The following is an 18,086-nucleotide window of genomic DNA, read 5'->3' on the forward strand; positions in this document are numbered from 1 at the left end:
TTGACAGATATATTTAGAACTCTGCATCCCAAAGCAACAGAATATACTTTCTTCTCGAGTGCACATGGAACATTCTCCAAGATAGATCATATACTGGGTCACAAAACAGCCCTTCATAAGTTTACAAGAATTGAAATTATACCATGCATACTTTCAGACCACAATGCTATGAAGCTTGAAATCAACCACAGGAAAAAGTCTGGAAAACCTCCAAAAGCATGGAGGTTAAAGAACACCCTACTAACGAATGAGTGGGTCAACCAGGCAATTAGAGAAGAAATTAAAATATATATGGAAACAAACGAAAATGAAAATACAACAATCCAAACGCTTTGGGATGCAGCGAAGGCAGTCCTGAGAGGAAAATACATTGCAATCCAGGCCTATCTCAAGAAACAAGAAAAATCCCAAATACAAAACCTAACAGCACACCTAAAGGAAATAGAAGCAGAACAGCAAAGGCAGCCTAAACCCAGCAGAAGAAGAGAAATAATAAAGATCAGAGCAGAAATAAACAATATAGAATCTAAAAAAACTGTAGAGCAGATCAACGAAACCAAGAGTTGGTTTTTTGAAAAAATAAACAAAATTGACAAACCTCTAGCCAGGCTTCTCAAAAAGAGAAGGGAGATGACCCAAATAGATAAAATCATGAATGAAAATGGAATGATTACAACCAATCCCTCAGAGATACAAACAATTATCAGGGAATACTATGAAAAATTATATGCCAGCAAATTGGACAACCTGGAAGAAATGGACAAATTTCTAAACACCCACACTCTTCCAAAACTCAATCAGGAGGAAATAGAAAGCTTGAACAGACCCATAACCAGCGAAGAAATTGAATCGGTTATCAAAAATCTCCCAACAAATAAGAGTCCAGGACCAGATGGCTTCCCAGGGGAGTTCTACCAGACATTTAAAGCAGAGATAATACCTATCCTTCTCAAGCTATTCCAAGAAATAGAAAGGGAAGGAAAACTTCCAGACTCATTCTATGAAGCCAGTATTACTTTGATTCCTAAACCAGACAGAGACCCAGTAAAAAAAGAGAACTACAGACCAATATCCCTGATGAATATGGATGCAAAAATTCTCAATAAGATACTAGCAAATCGAATTCAACAGCATATAAAAAGAATTATTCACCATGATCAAGTGGGATTCATTCCTGGGATGCAGGGCTGGTTCAACATTCGCAAATCGATCAACGTGATACATCACATTAACAAAAAAAAAAGAGAAGAACCATATGATCCTGTCAATCGATGCAGAAAAGGCCTTTGACAAAATCCAGCACACTTTCTTAATAAAAACCCTTGAGAAAGTCGGGATAGAAGGAACATACTTAAAGATCATAAAGGCCATTTATGAAAAGCCCACAGCTAACATCATCCTCAACGGGGAAAAACTGAGAGCTTTTTCCCTGAGATCAGGAACACGACAGGGATGCCCACTCTCACCGCTGTTGTTTAACATAGTGCTGGAAGTTCTAGCATCAGCAATCAGACAACAAAAGGAAATCAAAGGCATCCAAATTGGCAAAGATGAAGTCAAGCTTTCCCTTTTTGCAGATGACATGATATTATACATGGAAAATCCGATAGACTCCACCAAAAGTCTGCTAGAACTGATACATGAATTCAGCAAAGTCGCAGGATACAAAATCAATGTGCAGAAATCAGTTGCATTCTTATACACTAACAATGAAGCAACAGAAAGACAAATGAAGAAACTGGTCCCATTCACAATTGCACCAAGAAGCATAAAATACCTAGGAATAAATCTAACCAAAGATGTAAAAGATCTGTATGCTGAAAACTATAGAAAACTTATGCAGGTAATTGAAGAAGATATAAAGAAATGGAAAGACATTCCATGCTCATGGATTGGAAGAATAAATATTGTCAAAATGTCAATACTACCCAAAGCTATCTACACATTCAATGCAATCCCAATCAAAATTGCACCAGCATTCTTCTCGAAACTAGAACAAGCAATCCTAAAATTCATATGGAACCACAAAAGGCCCCGAATAGCCAAAGTAATTTTGAAGAAGAAGACCAAAGCAGGAGGCATCACAATCCCAGACTTTAGCCTCTACTACAAAGCTGTCATCATCAAGACAGCATGGTATTGGCATAAAAACAGACACATAGACCAATGGAATAGAATAGAAACCCCAGAACTAGACCCACAAACGTATGGCCAACTCATCTTTGACAAAGCAGGAAAGAACATCCAATGGAAAAAAGACAGTCTCTTTAACAAATGGTGCTGGGAGAACTGGACAGCAACATGCAGAAGGCTGAAACTAGACCACTTTCTCACACCATTCCCAAAAATAAACTCAAAATGGATAAAGGACCTGAATGTGAGACAGGAAACCATCAAAACCTTAGAGGAGAAAGCAGGAAAAGACCTCTCTGACCTCAGCCGTAGCAATCTCTTACTCGACACATCCCCAAAAGCCAGGGAATTAAAAGCAAAAGTGAATTACTGGGACCTTATGAAGATAAAAAGCTTCTGCACAGCAAAGGAAACAACCAACAAAACTAAAAGGCAGCCAACGGAATGGGAAAAGATATTTGCAAATGACACATCGGACAAAGGGCTAGTATCCAAAATCTATAAAGAGCTCATCAAACTCCACACCCGAAAAACAAATAACCCAGTGAAGAAATGGGCAGAAAACATGAATAGACACTTCTCTAAAGAAGACATCCGGATGGCCAACAGGCACATGAAAAGATGCTCAACGTCGCTTCTTATCAGGGAAATACAAATCAAAACCACACTCAGATACCACCTCACGCCAGTCAGAGTGGCCGAAATGAAGAAATCAGGAGACTATAGATGCTGGAGAGGATGTGGAGAAACAGGAACCCTCTTGCACTGTTGGTGGGAATGCAAATTGGTGCAGCCGCTCTGGAAAGCAGTGTGGAGGTTCCTCAGAAAATTAAAAATAGACCTACCCTATGACCCAGCAATAGCACTGCTAGGAATTTATCCAAGGGATACAGGAGTACTGATGCATAGGGGCACCTGTACCCCAATGTTTATAGCGGCACTCTCAACAATAGCCAAATTATGGAAAGAGCCTAAATGTCCATCAACTGATGAATGGATAAAGAAATTGTGGTTTATATACACAATGGAATACTACGTGGCAATGAGAAAAAATGAAATATGGCCTTTTGTAGCAACATGGATGGAACTGGAGAGTGTGATGCTAAGTGAAATAAGCCATACAGAGAAAGACAGATACCATATGGTTTCACTCTTATGTGGATCCTGAGAAACATAACAGAAACCCATGGGGGAGGGGAAGGAAAGAAAAAAAAAAAAAAAAAAAGAGGTTAGAGTGGGAGAGAGCCAAAGCATAAGAGACTGTTAAAAACTGAGAACAAACTGAGGGTTGATGGGGGGTGGGAGGGAGGGCAGGGTGGGAGGGAGGGCAGGGTGGGTGATGGGTATTGAGGAGGGCACCTTTTGGGATGAGCACTGGGTGTTGTATGGAAACCAATTTGACAGTAAATTTCATATATTAAAAAATAAAAAAAAATAAAAAAAAAAAAGAAGTTAACTCTTCATTTCGAAGAACTAGTATAGTGAGTTTATTCTTTACTGAGAGTGAAAATCTTTTCCTTTCTCCATTCTAGGTTCTTTGGATGGTCTAATAAATAAAATGACATAAAACAGATTAACAGGAGACAAATTTAATTATATATGTATGGGAGCCCCGCAAAGGCATACAGAGTCCAAAACAATATGACAATTGAGGCTTATATACCATCCTAAGAAGGATGGGGTAAAAGAGTAGGGAATTCAAAAAGGGGGAAGACAATTCACAGGAAGTTGAGAAGAGCTCACTTTTGGTTAACAGATGTTTGTCCTGCCATGTGGTTGGAGTTTTTCAGAAATAAAAAGTTATATGTGGGAGTAGCTCTCTTCATGATAAAGGCACCCTCATCTAGATTCTTTTAAGAACTTAAGGAAAATATAAAAAAGATTCTGTGTCTGCTCATTCTTAATTGCCTTCAGCTAAAAAAAATTCATATGCAAAATTGGTACTTTTAGAGGTGACATAGTATGCTTCCTTTCTCCTGTCTGAACTGTACAAATCAAAAAAAAATTTCTAATGTTTATTTATTTTTGAGAGAGAGAGAGAGAGAGAGAGAGAGAGAGACAGAGCATGAGTGGGGGAGGGGCAGAGAGAGATGGAGACACAGAATCTGAAGCAGGCTCCAGGCTCTGAGCTGTCAACCCAGAGCCCAACGCGGGGCTCGGACCCACGAACTATGAGATCATGACCTGGGCTGAAGTTGGATGCTTAGCTGACTGAGCCACCCAGGTGCCCCTGAACTGTACTATTTATACAGTTTCAGATATTTGGCAATGTTCTAAACACTAGGCTAATTGTATGTAAGCTATCAGTTCTTATGTATGAAACAAAAATATACTGCAACTCTTTGCTTAGACTTTCAATAAACTGAACCACTATATTATTTTAAATATTTATTTAGAGATTTAGGAACATATACTAAAAGAAAGATATAATTTGCCATGATAGTAATTATACTAGGATCTAATATAAGCAGAATATATGATGATATAATTATGTTTACTTTATGAAATGATCAAGATGTTACAGGCTCATAGTTCTAGTTTTGGTCCCAAGATATGGAATTGGCTACTCTTAGGGAGCCACTGCTTCTTAACACTGGGGGTTAATATTAGAACCAATGAGTATGGAGGTATAAATTGGGTTGTTTCTTTGAACACAAGAGGGCAAAGAAGAGATGCCTTAAATAACTCTAGTGACAGAATAACTTATCTCCTCTCTGTTCCTCCATCCTTGCCTGTCTGGTCCCCGACTTCCTTCCTTAGATGTGAATTTATGTTGATGATTGCAACTAATTTTCAGCTTTCATAAGTCTCCTTTGTAAATAGACACTATCAATCCCAGTTTTTCCAGTAACAGTGTGACTATAAAAATATATTTCTAAACAATCACTTATTTCCCTTTTTCCTTTAATGACTCTTGGCCCAGGCTTCCTGGAATTGCTTTTGAATTGTGTGAGTCTGAAGTTCTTCTTTTGTCAGCCTTCCAATGACCAACTATTATGGGAAATAGAAAAAAAGTACACTTCAGAGTCATCTGGAAGTACCCCCAAGTCAACTAAAACCTCAGAGTTCATAAGTATCAAAATAAGATTTCCTCATAAGGCTACTGACTGATAATTATGAAAGGCAAAATATATCCGTCAATGATGAGTCACAAAGTTTAATTTGCACTATCTACATATGATCCATAATTTGAATGTTTTCTTTCACACTTTGTGCCGTTGTTCACATGGTCATTATTGACAATTTAACTGCTCACACGCAATTTATCAGGCATCCTGGGATACATTCATGTCTGTTAGCTCATACTTGTACCTTCTCAATTATTCTAAACAAGTTGCAAGTTAGGAAATAAAACAAAGTTTAAATTACAAGTTACCAAAAACCTTATGAATAGATAACTCATACCCAGAAAGTATATAAGGAAAACTTCTATAAACATGCTAAAAGCTAAAATATTGTACTTCAGTTCCAGGGATGAAAAACCCAGCTGTATATGGAGTGGCAAGAGACAAATGTTTCTAAAGCCTATTCAAGTCAAGTTTATATATTCGTTTTTACTGTTTATATAGATATACATATATATTATGTATGATTTCTGATTAAGAGCATTTTTTTTGCAATTATATAATTAGTTTTTAATTATTTTTCCTGTGGTTACAAAAATGGAGCACACACACATAAAATTAAGACCCATCCCATGAACAACTGGCTCCTGGCATTGGACCAAACTCCACACATCTCAAATCCAGGATAGTAGCTTTGAGAGCCTGCTGGTTATCAGTATTTGTGGAGAAAACAAGAAATCAATTTCTTCTCTTAGTATATGACCAACAACTGAAGATACAGAAGGGAAGATAACATAAAATTTTACTAAATTTCTTTCAAATATTTTTTTCTGTCTTAGCAGGCAACTGAAATATGGAAGACATAGACTCATTTTTATTCAAATTTGAAGGATATTATTTTCTCCGCCCAGGACTTGATATAGGCTTTCTAGAAACATTAAATGATTTTGAAATCAGAGAAGATGATGTCTTCATAGTCACATACCCCAAATCTGGTGAGTTCTGTATTCTAATAGCTAATGTAAGAATAAAATGATAACTTTTTATAATCTGGTAACTCAGTCTTTTTACCAATATTATATAGAGACATATACACTTAATCCATTAGATAGTATAGAGTTAAATGAATTTTGTATCCTATGAAATAATGTCTTTTATAGTGTAGCTATAACTTTTTTTTTTTTGGTCAAGGAAATGGAAAAAATGTTGAAGTAGATAAATTGAAGATGGCCTGTCAAACACCAAATTGCTGAAGTGGGCTGGAAAACAATGTAAGAATATTTACCATTTAGGTAGCTGCTTCAGACATCATCAAGATAAAAAACTTCTGCACAGTGAAGGAAACAATCAGCAAAACTAAAAGGCAATCAACAGAATGGGAGAAGATATTTGCAAATGACATATCAGATAAAGCGTTAGTATCCAAAATCTATAAAGAATTTATCAAACTCAACACCCAAAAAAACAAATAATCTAGTGAAGAGATGGGCAAAAGACATGAATAGACACTTCTCCAAAGAAGACATCCAGATGGCCAACTGACACATGATAAGATGCTCAATATCACTCATCATCAGGGAAATACAAATCAAAACCACAATGAGGTACCACCTCACATCGGTCAAAGTGGCTAACATTAACAACTCAGACAACAACAGTTGTTGGCAAGGATGCGGAGAAAGAGGATCTTTTTTGCACTGCTGGTAGGAATGCAAACTGGTGCAGCCACTCTGGAAAACAGTATGGAGGATCCTCAAAAAATTGAAAATAGAACTACCCTATGACCCAGCAATAGCACTACTAGGTAGTTATCCAAGGGATACAGGTATGCTGTTTCGAAGGGGCACATGCACCCCCATGTTTATAGCAGCACTATCAACAATAGCCAAAGTATGGAAAGAGCCCACATGTCCACTAATGGATAAATGGATAAAGAAGATGTGGTATATACATACAATGGAGTATTACTCGGCAATCAAGAAGAATGAAATCTTGCCATTTGCAACTATGTGGGTGGAACTAGAGGGTATTATGCTAAGAGAAATTAGTCAGTCAGAGAAAGACAAATATCATGTGATTTCACTCATATGAGGACTTAAACACACAGAACAGATGAACACAAGGGAAGGGAAGCAAAAGTAATATAAAAATAGGATGGGGGACAAACCATAAGAGACTTTTTTTAAAATTTTTTAAACACTTATTTCTTTTTCTTTTTCTTTTTTTTAATATATGAAATTTATTGTCAAATTGGTTTCCATACAACACCCAGTGCTCATCCCAAAAGATGCCCTCTTCAATGCCCATCACCTACCCTCCTCTCCCTCCCAGCCCCCATCAACCCTCAGTTTGTTTTCAGTTTTTAAGAGTTCATAAGAGACTCTTAAATATGGAGAACAAACAGAGGATTGCTGGAGGGGTTGTTGGAGGGGAGATGGGCTAAATGGGTAAGGGGCATTAAAGAGTCCACCCCTGAAATCATTGTTGCACTATAAGCTAACTAACTTGGATGTAAATTAAATAAATAAAAATATTTTAAAAAGTAATGTTGGGAAATATGGATCACTATATGCAGAAAATACAGCTGTATCCCTAACACCACATAAAAGAGTGAACCCCAAGTGTACTAAGACAGTAATATTAAAGATAAAACTATATAATGATTTATATTATAAAAACAGAAGAAAATCACTGTGACTTAGGAATGGTAAAAAAAACTTATTAAACAAATGTCCAAAGAAGAAAATACAGGTGTCTTTCTGGGGTTAAGGTGCTGGAATAGTAGGAGGACCCATGGTTGCCTCATTTTTTGAACACAGCTAGATAAATATCAAATTATTCTGAATACCCAGGAAATTGTTCTGAGGACTGAGTGAACAAATTGCACAAAAGGGGGAGAAAAGAGGCCACATCATGTAAGGTAGGAGATGTGGAGACACGATTTGGGCAAGAAAAGTACTGCTGCTACTGCAGAGGGGAGGGAACCCTGATCAGAGAGAGAGAGAGAGAGAGAGAGAGAGAGAGGGAGAGGGAGAGAGATAGAGAGAGAGGGGAGGGAGAAGGGCAGGGTGCAGGGCATTGCACAAGAAAACACTTCCCCAAAGCCACTGACAGGCAAAATGAGATGAGCTGATTATCACAAGTTTTTATAAGGTGCAGAGCTCAAAGTCTAAAGTTGCAGAAGTCCTCATCATCACCAGGGTGGATCCTGGTAGGTGTAGAAGTACTCCTGTGGAGAAGAAAGGCAGAGGCCCAGAAGAGGGAAAGCTTGGTGTGAGGATCCCCCAGATTTTACTGGGAGAGACAGTTACCCTTCATGGAGTACATTTGAGAGGCGGTGCTGCCTTTCAGGAGACAAAAGAGCCTGCAGGTGTGATTGCATTGCTCTTTCACTAAAATGTAAGCAGGGACAGTTGTTGAGGATGGCTTCTTGATGTGCTTTACCATACACTCCAAGCCCCTGTGGCTTTGTGAAACTGCCCTTCTGGAACAAACCAGCACCAGCCCGGTGTGAGACCCTCCCCCAGAGGATCAGCAGGGATCCACACTGCACCTGGTACCTAAAATTTAGAGCTTTAAAACCCAGTCCCTGCATGAAATAAAACACAGAGCACTGCACTGCTGGGTGGGTAGATGGCTGAGACATAGACAGGATGAAGGCAGAGATTTGAGGGATGTCTGGGACAATGAAGGGAGATAGCTTGCTCTTCTGTGAGGGCTTCTGGAACAGCTTTGGGCATGAATTTCCCTCTCCAGGGAGGATAAAGCTAGCTGACGCAATTTTTGTCCCCACTCATCAACACAGACAGACTACAATGAGCAGCACAGCACCTGCAGTGGAAGCTTGAGCTGTTTACACAAAGACCAACTGCCTGAAGCCTGCAGGTGCTTCTGTATGAGGGCAAGTGTGCCTGAGAGCCAGAGTGGCAGCAGACCTCTTCCCCAGAAGACCAGTACAAATCCCCATATGCACCAAATCTACCCATTATAGAGTGCTGCAAAGCTTCAGATCTAGTGGAAATTGGAGCTAGCCTCTTTTAACAAGCAGACCAAAACATATCTACTTAAAACTCTCTACACACTGGACAAGATCGAAACACTCACACTTCAGGTAAACTGAAATTCTGCAGATGAATGACCTGAGGGAAAGAGCAGTCAAAATACAACAGCAGAGTGCACACAGTATACAGCAGAAACATTTCTTGAAATGCCAGTCCTTGGTCACTATATGACCTCTTATTTACAAAACAATTACTCTCAGGAGCAAGAAAGATAACTGGCTTTTCTAAGTTACAGAAGACAGATACCTAGACAAAATGCCAACACAGAGGAATTCATCTCAAAAGAAAGAACAAGTGAAAGTCATGGTGGCCAAAGATCTAATCGAAACAGATATAAATAATATGGCTGATCCAGAATTTAAAACAATAATCATAAGAATACTGGGCTTGAGAAAAGCATAGAAAGCACCAGGGAGTCCCTTACTGCAGAGATAAAAGACCTACAAACTGGTCAAGCTGAAATATAAACTGCTATAACCAAGATGTGAAACTGATTGGATGTAATGACCATAGGAGGGAAGAAGCAGAGGAATTAATATGTGATATAGAAGATAACTATGGGAAATAATGAAGCTGAGAAGAAGAGGAAAAGGAAAATATTGGATTATAAATGTAGACATAAGAAACCCAGGGACTCTACAATGTGTAAGGAGTCTCAGAAGAAGAAGAAGAAGAAGAGAGAAAAGGGGGCAGAAGTTTTATTTGAGCAAATTATAGCTGAAACTTCCCTAATCTAGACAAGGAAACAGACATCCAAATCCAGGAGACATAGAGAACTCCCAGAAAAATCAACAAAAGCAGCCCAACACCAAGACATATCATACTAAAATTTGCAAAATACAATGATAAGAAAGCAATCCTAAAAGAAACAAGGGAAAAGAAATCCCTATCTTACAAGATAAATAAGGATAGCAGCAGACTTAGCCACAGAAAGTTGGCAGGCCAGAAGGGAGTGGCATGATATAGTCAAAGTGCTGAATGGGAAAAAATATGCAGCCAAGAATATTCTATTCATCAAGGTTATCATTCAGAATAGAAAGAGAGATAAAGAGTTTCCCAACAAAATCTCAAAGAGTTCATGACCACTAAACCAGCTCTGCAAGAAATATTAAAGGTGACTCTTTGAGTAATTAAGAAAGACCAAAAACAACAAAGACTGAAAGGAACAGAGAAAATCTCCAGAAAAAACAAGTAATAAAATGGATGAAATTCATATCTATTAATAATCACTCTAAATTTAAATTGACTAAGTCCTCCAATCAAAAGAAATAGGGTGTTCGAATGGGTAAAAACAAAACAAAACAAAACAAAACAAAACAAAACAAAACAAGACCTATCTATATGCTGCCTACAAGAGACTCATTTAAGATGTAAGACATCTGCAGATGAAAGTGGGGGGAAGGAAAACCATTTATCATGCAAGCCAATGTCAAAAGAAAGCCAGAGTAGCAATATTTATATCAGAAAAACTAGATTTTCAACCAAGACTGTAACAAGAGATGAAGAAGGGTTCTAGGTCCCAATTAAGAAGTCTATCCAATGAGGACATCTAACAATTTTAAATATTGATGCCTCCAACTTGAGAGCACTCAAGTATACAAAACAATGAATAACAAGCGTAAAGGAACTCATTGATAATAATACAATAATGGTAGGGGGTTTTAATACTCTACTTATATCAGTGGACATATCATCTATGCAGAAAATCAAGAAGGAAACAATGGCTTTGAATGACATACTGGGCTGGATGGATTTAACAGATATATTCAGAACATTTCACCCTAAAGAAGTAGAGTACACATTCTTTTCAAGTGCAAGTGGGACAATCTCCAGAATAGATCACATACTAGATCACAAATCAGTCTTCAACAAGTACAAAAAGATTGAGATCATAATATGCATAATATCAGACAATACTATGAAACTTGAGGCCAACCACAAGAAAAAATTTGGAAAGACCTCAAATTCATTGAGGTTAAAGGTAATCCTACTAAAGCATTAATGGGTCAGTCAGTACATTAAAGAAGAAATTGGAAAAAATACATGGAAGCCAATGAAAATGAAAACACAAAGGACTAAATTTGGAGTGCAGCAAAAGCATACATAAGAAGGGATATATAACAAGAACCTCAATATATAAATACATCCAGCAACCATGAAAAATCTCAAATATTCAACCTAAGTTTATACCTAACGGAGCTGGAAAAAGGACAAGAAATAAAGCCTAAAACTATCAGAAGAAGGGAAATAATAAAAATTTGAGTAGAAATATATGATATAGAAAGAAACAAATATTTGAAATTCAATGAATGTGATATACTACAGAAATAAAATAAAAAATAAGAACAATATGATCCTCTCAGTAGATGCAGGAAAAAGTATTTTACCAAGTACAACATCCATTCATGATAAAAACCCACAACAAAGTAGGGATCGAGGGAACATACTCAACATCATAAAGGGCATATATAAAAGACCCAGAGCTAACAACATCCTCAATGGGAAGAAACTGAGAGCTTTACTGCTATGGTCAAGAAGAAGACAGGGATGCCCACTGTCACACTTGTTATGTGCCATAGTACTAGAAGTCCTAGCTTCAGCAATCAGACAGCAGAAAGAAATAAAATATATTCAATTTGGCAAGAGAGTGGTCAAACTTTCACTATTCACCAATGGCATGATACTGTATGTAGAAAACACAAAACTCTTTACCAAAAATTTTCTAGAACTGATACATAAATTCAGGAAAGTCACAAGATACAAAATCAACATAGAAAGAAGTTTCACTTCTTTACAACAAAAATGAATCAGCAGAAAGAAAAATCAGCATTACACTTACAAAGGCATAAAAACTCATAAGATACCTAGGAATAACCTAACCAAATATCTATATTCTAAAAATTTTAGAACACTTCTGAAAGAAATTTAAGACAACATAAAGAAATGGAAAAATATTCCATGCTCATGGATTGAAAGAACAAATATTGTTAAAATGTCTTTACTACCCAATTTACTTTACTACTTCAATTCCTCTCAAAATAACACCAGCATTTTTCACAGAGCTACAACAAACTTAAAAACATACAAAAAATTTGTATGGAACCACAAAATTTCCTGAAGAGTCAAAGCAATTTTGAAAAAGAGAAACAAAGCTGGAGACATCACAGTTACAGACATCAAGTTATATTACAAAGCTGTAATGATCAAGGTAGTATGGTACTGGCAGAAGAACACACAGAGAGATCAGTGAAGCAGAACAGAAAACCCAGAAATGGACCCACAACTATATGGTCAATCTTTGACAAAGCAGGAAAGAATATCCAGTGTAAAAAAAAATACTGACTCTTTATCAAATGGTTTTGGGAAAACTGGAAAGGAACAAGCAGATAAATGAAACTGGACTACTTTCTTATACCATACACAAAAATGAATTCAAAATGCATCAAAGACTTAAATATGAGACAGGACCATCAAAATCCTAGAGGACAACACAGGCAACAACCTCTTTGACCCTCAGCAGTAGCAACTTCCTACCACACACATCAGCAGAGGCAAGGAAAACAAAAGCAAACGTGAACTATTGCGACTTCATCAAAATAAAAACTTCTGCATAGTGAAGGAAACAAACAACAAAACTAAAAGGCAGCCTATGGAATGGGAGAAGGTATTTGCAAATGACACATCTGATAAAGGGTTAGTATCCAAAATCTATAAAGAACTTATCAAACTCAACACTTAAAAAAAACAAATAATCCAGTGAGGAAAGTAGCAGAAGACAGGAATATTTTTTTTTTCCAAAAACATCCAGATGGCTAACAGACACATGAAAAGATACTCAATATTAATCATCATCAGTGAAATACAAATCAAAACCACAGTGAGATACCACCTGACACTTGCTAAATTGGCTAAAATTCACAGTGCAGGAAACAATAGATGGTGGACAAAGATGCAGAGAAAGAGGAACCCTCTTACACTGTTGGTGGGTATGCAAACTGGTGTAGACACTGTGGAAACAATATGGAGGTTCCTGAAAAAGTTAAAAATAGAACTACCCTATAACCCAGCAATTGTACTACTAGTATTTACCCAAAGGATACAAAAATACTGATTCAAAGGGGCACATGCATGCCAATGTTTATACTAGCATTTTCAACAATAGCCAAATTATGGAAAGAGCCAAATGCCCATAGACTGATGAACGGATAAAGAAGATGTGTTTTATACATACAATGGAGTATTACTCAACCGTCAAAAAGAATGAAATCTTGCCATTTGCCACAATGTGGTTGGAGCTAGAGTGTATTATGCTAAGTGAAATAAGCCAGTCAGAGAGAGACAAATACCATATGATTTCATTCACACATGGAATTTAGTAAATAAAACAGATGAGCACATGGCGGGGGTGAGAATAGAGGGAAACGAACCACAAGAGACCTTAATGATAGAGAACAAACTGAGGATTTATGGAGGGAGGTGTGTGGGAAATGGGGTAGATGGGTGATGGGCATTAAAAAGGGCACTTGTGGTGATGAACACTGGCTGTTATTTGTAATTGATAAATCAATAACTTCTACTCCTGAAACAAATATTACTCTATGTTAAAAGATTAGAATTGAAATAAAAAAACTTGAAACAAAAAATAAAATACAGGCAAAACTTTAAACTTTAATAAATTCAATTACATCAAAGTTAAGCAGTTTGGGTTTTGCTTCACTAAGGATCATTTGGGCAAAGTTAATAGGTGACAGAAAGAATATACATGCTATGTCTACAATGAAAAAATATTTTTTATCTACCATATATTAGAACTACAAATCAAGTGTGGGGCAGCAATCTGAAAATAAAAAGAGTCAAAGAAATAATCTGAAAATTTACAGAAGAAAACCACCCTCTGCCAATACCAAAAAAACCCCCAAGTTCGTAGACAATGATATATTATTTTACATCTACTAGACTGACAAAAATTAGAAAATGAGTAAATCTGAACATGGCAAGGAGTGCAGAGAGATGTATATGCATAAGCATTTTACCCCTGGGAGAATAGTTTAAAGCAGCCATTCTTTGGAAAGCAGTATGGCACTACCTGGACAACTAAAATACACCTATAACAGGTAATTCCTCTCCTGAATATTTGTCCCTATGAAAATCTCATACAGGTACATAGTGAACACGAATGAGGATATACATGGCAGTGTTGTTTGGGTTGGGGTGTCCATTGGTGGAAAATGGATAGGTCAGTGCAGGAATGCACACCCAGAAACATAGACAGCATCTATTATGCACATTGGATCAGATGTAGCATGTAAATGAACATTAAACCACAGCACACAGTGGCAAACAGAAAGAAATGATGTACATGGATAGGAAATAGAAACACATACAACAATACACGTTCCACAAGAACACTTTCCAATGAGGAATGCACTTTAAACCCCAACACCTGCTTTTCTGTGGTGGGGGTAGTAGTAGGAATTGAAACAGCAAATGAGAATAAATGGACAAACAGAGAGGGAGGGCCTTTGGTGAATCAGTGTTATTAATATAGCATGAACTGAAGAAAATAATTCGTATCCCATTACACTAACGCCTGACTATCAAATAGGCCAAGAAAAATAAAGAAAGGAAGGAAAGGAGGGAAGTGGGGGGAGAGAGAGAGACAGAGAGAGAGGGAGGGAGAGAGAAAGAGAGAGGGGGGGATTGGAAAAAGTGTAAAAGAGGGAGTGGCAGAAGAAGCTGAAAACAGATATTTGAATTTTTGAGTCTCTGCAGAGATTTTTCCATCATATTGTTTGAATCTCTGCAGAACTGTGCCATGATTGAAAACCTGTCAGCCCTCCTGAATCTGTGATTCCTCCTGCAGAAGCAGTATCTTTTATCTGGGAAAGCAAAAGGATGAAAGAAACCTTCCAGAGCCTTATAACAAGTTTTCATGAATTTGAACTCATTGAGTTACCAGCTGAGGTAACATGCAGGCACACATGGTCGTGGTCTTCCCTGTGCAACACTGGAGGACTAAAACCACCAACATTAAGATAATGAGATGACGGATAAGTTGCACCCCACCTGCACCTGCTAGCAAGGCTTCTGCACCCAAAAATGATCTTGCTCACCAGGTGCTGCTGCTTAGCATGGGTGATTGGATGGTCTTAGGAAGGAAGGCTAGGATGGGAATTGATGAGGGGCCAGTGGGTTTTCTCATTTCAGAAGTTGATTTGAACCTTTCTGGGACTTACGATTTTTAGTTGGGTAAGTTTTTTTTAGAACATTGCCTGGATATATCTGAACCATGACCTTTATAGAGGGTATGTTTTAATCTTATACCTTTAATCTTAATCTTTATATGAATCACGTAAATTAAGTGTAAGAAATCTAAAGCAGGCAATTACACCCAAATATACTGAGACAAATGTCCTCTTTAATTAGAATTAAGAGAAGTAGTCATCAGAAAAATGTGTCACATCCTACATACAGTGAAAGGCCCAACTTTAGGCATCATCCTTCCCTTCCTGTCTCCATGTGGGTCACAGGGCTTTCCTTAGGGATTTATAATGAACACTATTTCCTTAGGTGGACATCATGTGCACAGTAGGAAACATGGGGAAGGGGGGAAAAATGGAAAGTGACTCTTTCAGTGAAATTCCTTTTTTTTTTCTTTTTGTTTATATTACCTAAAGTCCTATGAGTGGGCTTGTGGAAGGAAATCTAGAGGCAGACATAGAAGGTAATTTAAAAGTCCCATATATGAAGCAGAAGAAAGCACAGAAGATTCAAAGAATCAATTAGTGCGACAAACGACCACAGAGTTTCAAATGTAGCATCTCCTTAAAAGGAAAATAAAGAAAATGTTTGTTTTCTTTTACTCATACTGCATTTTTAATATATTAAAAATTCCATTCTGACCAAATTACCATTATACATGTTATAATAACAAACTCTTATTAAAATACTGATGGCACTTCTATCTGCATTTTGGAGACATTTGTACATCATTGAAAACAAAAATAATTACTTTACAGGAACCATCTGGTTTCAGCAGATACTGAACTTGATTTATTTTGATGAACATCGAAAAAGCACTGAGAATCTGGAGACGATTTTGCGAGTTCCCTATTTTGAGTACCCCAATCAAAACACGGATTTTGTTAAAAGACCATCTCCTCGTCTCTTCACTACCCACCTCCCATACTATTTGGTTCCAAGTGGCCTGAAGAACAAAAAAGCCAAAGTAAGAAAGAGACTATGGCTGTTGAAAGATAACTGCTCTTTTTCTTTATTTCATTTCCTTTCATTACACTGACACTGCATTCATCAAGCTGAAGCAAATGTGGCATTTGACATGCTTTTATTTTCAATAGCCATTTTGTTCTTATCGTGGAGAATCTGATTTTTATCTTGTACCCTTTTCCTGATCACATATGTAATACAGCCATTAAAAATGAAAGAGTATATATCTGTGCATTTAATTAACTTTATAATGTAAATTATAATATAATACACATTTTAGATTATATATCCTTTCATTTTTAAAAATTTTTTTTAATGTTTATTTATTTTTGAGACAGAGAGAGACAGAGCATGAATGGGGGAGGGGCAGAGAGAGAGGGAGACACAGAATCAGAAGCAGGCTCCAGGCTCTGAGCCGTCAGCCCAGAGCCCGACGCGGGACTCGAACTCACGGACTCACAGACTGTGAGATCGTGACCTGAGCTGAAGTCGGACGCTTAACCGACTGAGCCACCCAGGCGCCCCTCCTTTCATTTTTTTAATTAGCTTACTTACTAGGTGCGCTTACAATACTAGCAATTCCTTCACTGCTCTCAGTGTCCTCACCACTACCTTTTCATACTTCCACCTATTTTGGTTGGGTACCATGGATAGAGGTGTGTCTGGCGGAGTAATTGAGAGCCACAGGCCAATCATGGAGGGAGACGCAATGTAGAGAAGGGGAAACCCAAAATACAAAGAACACTGAATGTCTACAAGACATAGTTAGGAAACTATAAACTTAAAAGAAAAAACATACTTCACCCAATTGGAAGGTATTCGGGTAAAAATATGATGTAATGAAAGCAACAGAAATAATGAATACTTCCTTTCTTTGTAGATTATTTATGTATACAGAAACCCTAAGGACATTATGTGCTCATATTTTCACTTTTCAAAGAAGATGCCATTACCTGCTGCAACTACCATTGAGGAATTCATGAAACTATTTCTAGAAGGAAAAGGTAAATAAACTTATATAAAGCAAGTAATAAGTTTGCTGTCCTGCAGTGAGGTTTAAGCTTAGTGAATATGACAGAGGGTAAAAAAGAAGCTGAAGTAGAGTTGAATGAGGGTGAGTAATCAATGTATTAAGCCATTGGTAGGGTTGTCCTAGATGACCATGCCCTGCCATTGTTACAAATTATGCTGCCCCTGGCTTCTCTCAGTAGACTGTTAAGATTACAAAGTCGTATCACAAAGGAATATTTACATTTAGCTATGAAAACAGTGGTTCATAAGCACAGGGGTTTCTGTTCTAGCTCAGTGAGAAGAATCTCAGTTCAGATCACAGGTTTGGAGCTTTGCACTGCATATTGCAAATGGCTGCTGCCAGGAGCTTCTATTTGATAAAGTTCTATTCCATATTTGTTTCTTTTTTATTAAATTTTTATATATTTATTTATCTGTAAATGTTTATTTTTGAGAGAGAGAGAGTGAGAGAGAAAGGAGGTGCACGCTAGTAGGGGAGGGGCAGAGAGAGGGAGACAGAGGATCTGAAGTCTGCTCTGTGCTAACAGCAGAGAGCCCTATGCGGGGCTCCAACTCAAAAACCATGAGA

At 37.4% G+C, this 18,086-nt stretch overlaps 1 protein-coding gene across 1 annotated transcript in view; it reads left to right on the forward strand.

Moving 5' to 3' along the window:
- The window catches only part of LOC102957092 (amine sulfotransferase-like), a 45,209-nt gene that overhangs the window by 14,831 nt on the left and 12,292 nt on the right, over positions 1-18,086 (forward strand). The window contains exons 2-4 of the mRNA XM_015536017.2: positions 6,041-6,193; positions 16,279-16,487; positions 17,367-17,490. Of these exons, the coding sequence (XP_015391503.1) occupies positions 6,052-6,193; positions 16,279-16,487; positions 17,367-17,490 (475 nt within the window). The 5' untranslated portion in view covers positions 6,041-6,051. The remainder of the gene's footprint in view (positions 1-6,040; positions 6,194-16,278; positions 16,488-17,366; positions 17,491-18,086) is intronic.

The sequence above is a fragment of the Panthera tigris genome, chromosome B2 (genome assembly GCF_018350195.1).
Source record: "Panthera tigris isolate Pti1 chromosome B2, P.tigris_Pti1_mat1.1, whole genome shotgun sequence".
NCBI classification, from domain to species: Eukaryota; Metazoa; Chordata; class Mammalia; order Carnivora; family Felidae; genus Panthera; species Panthera tigris.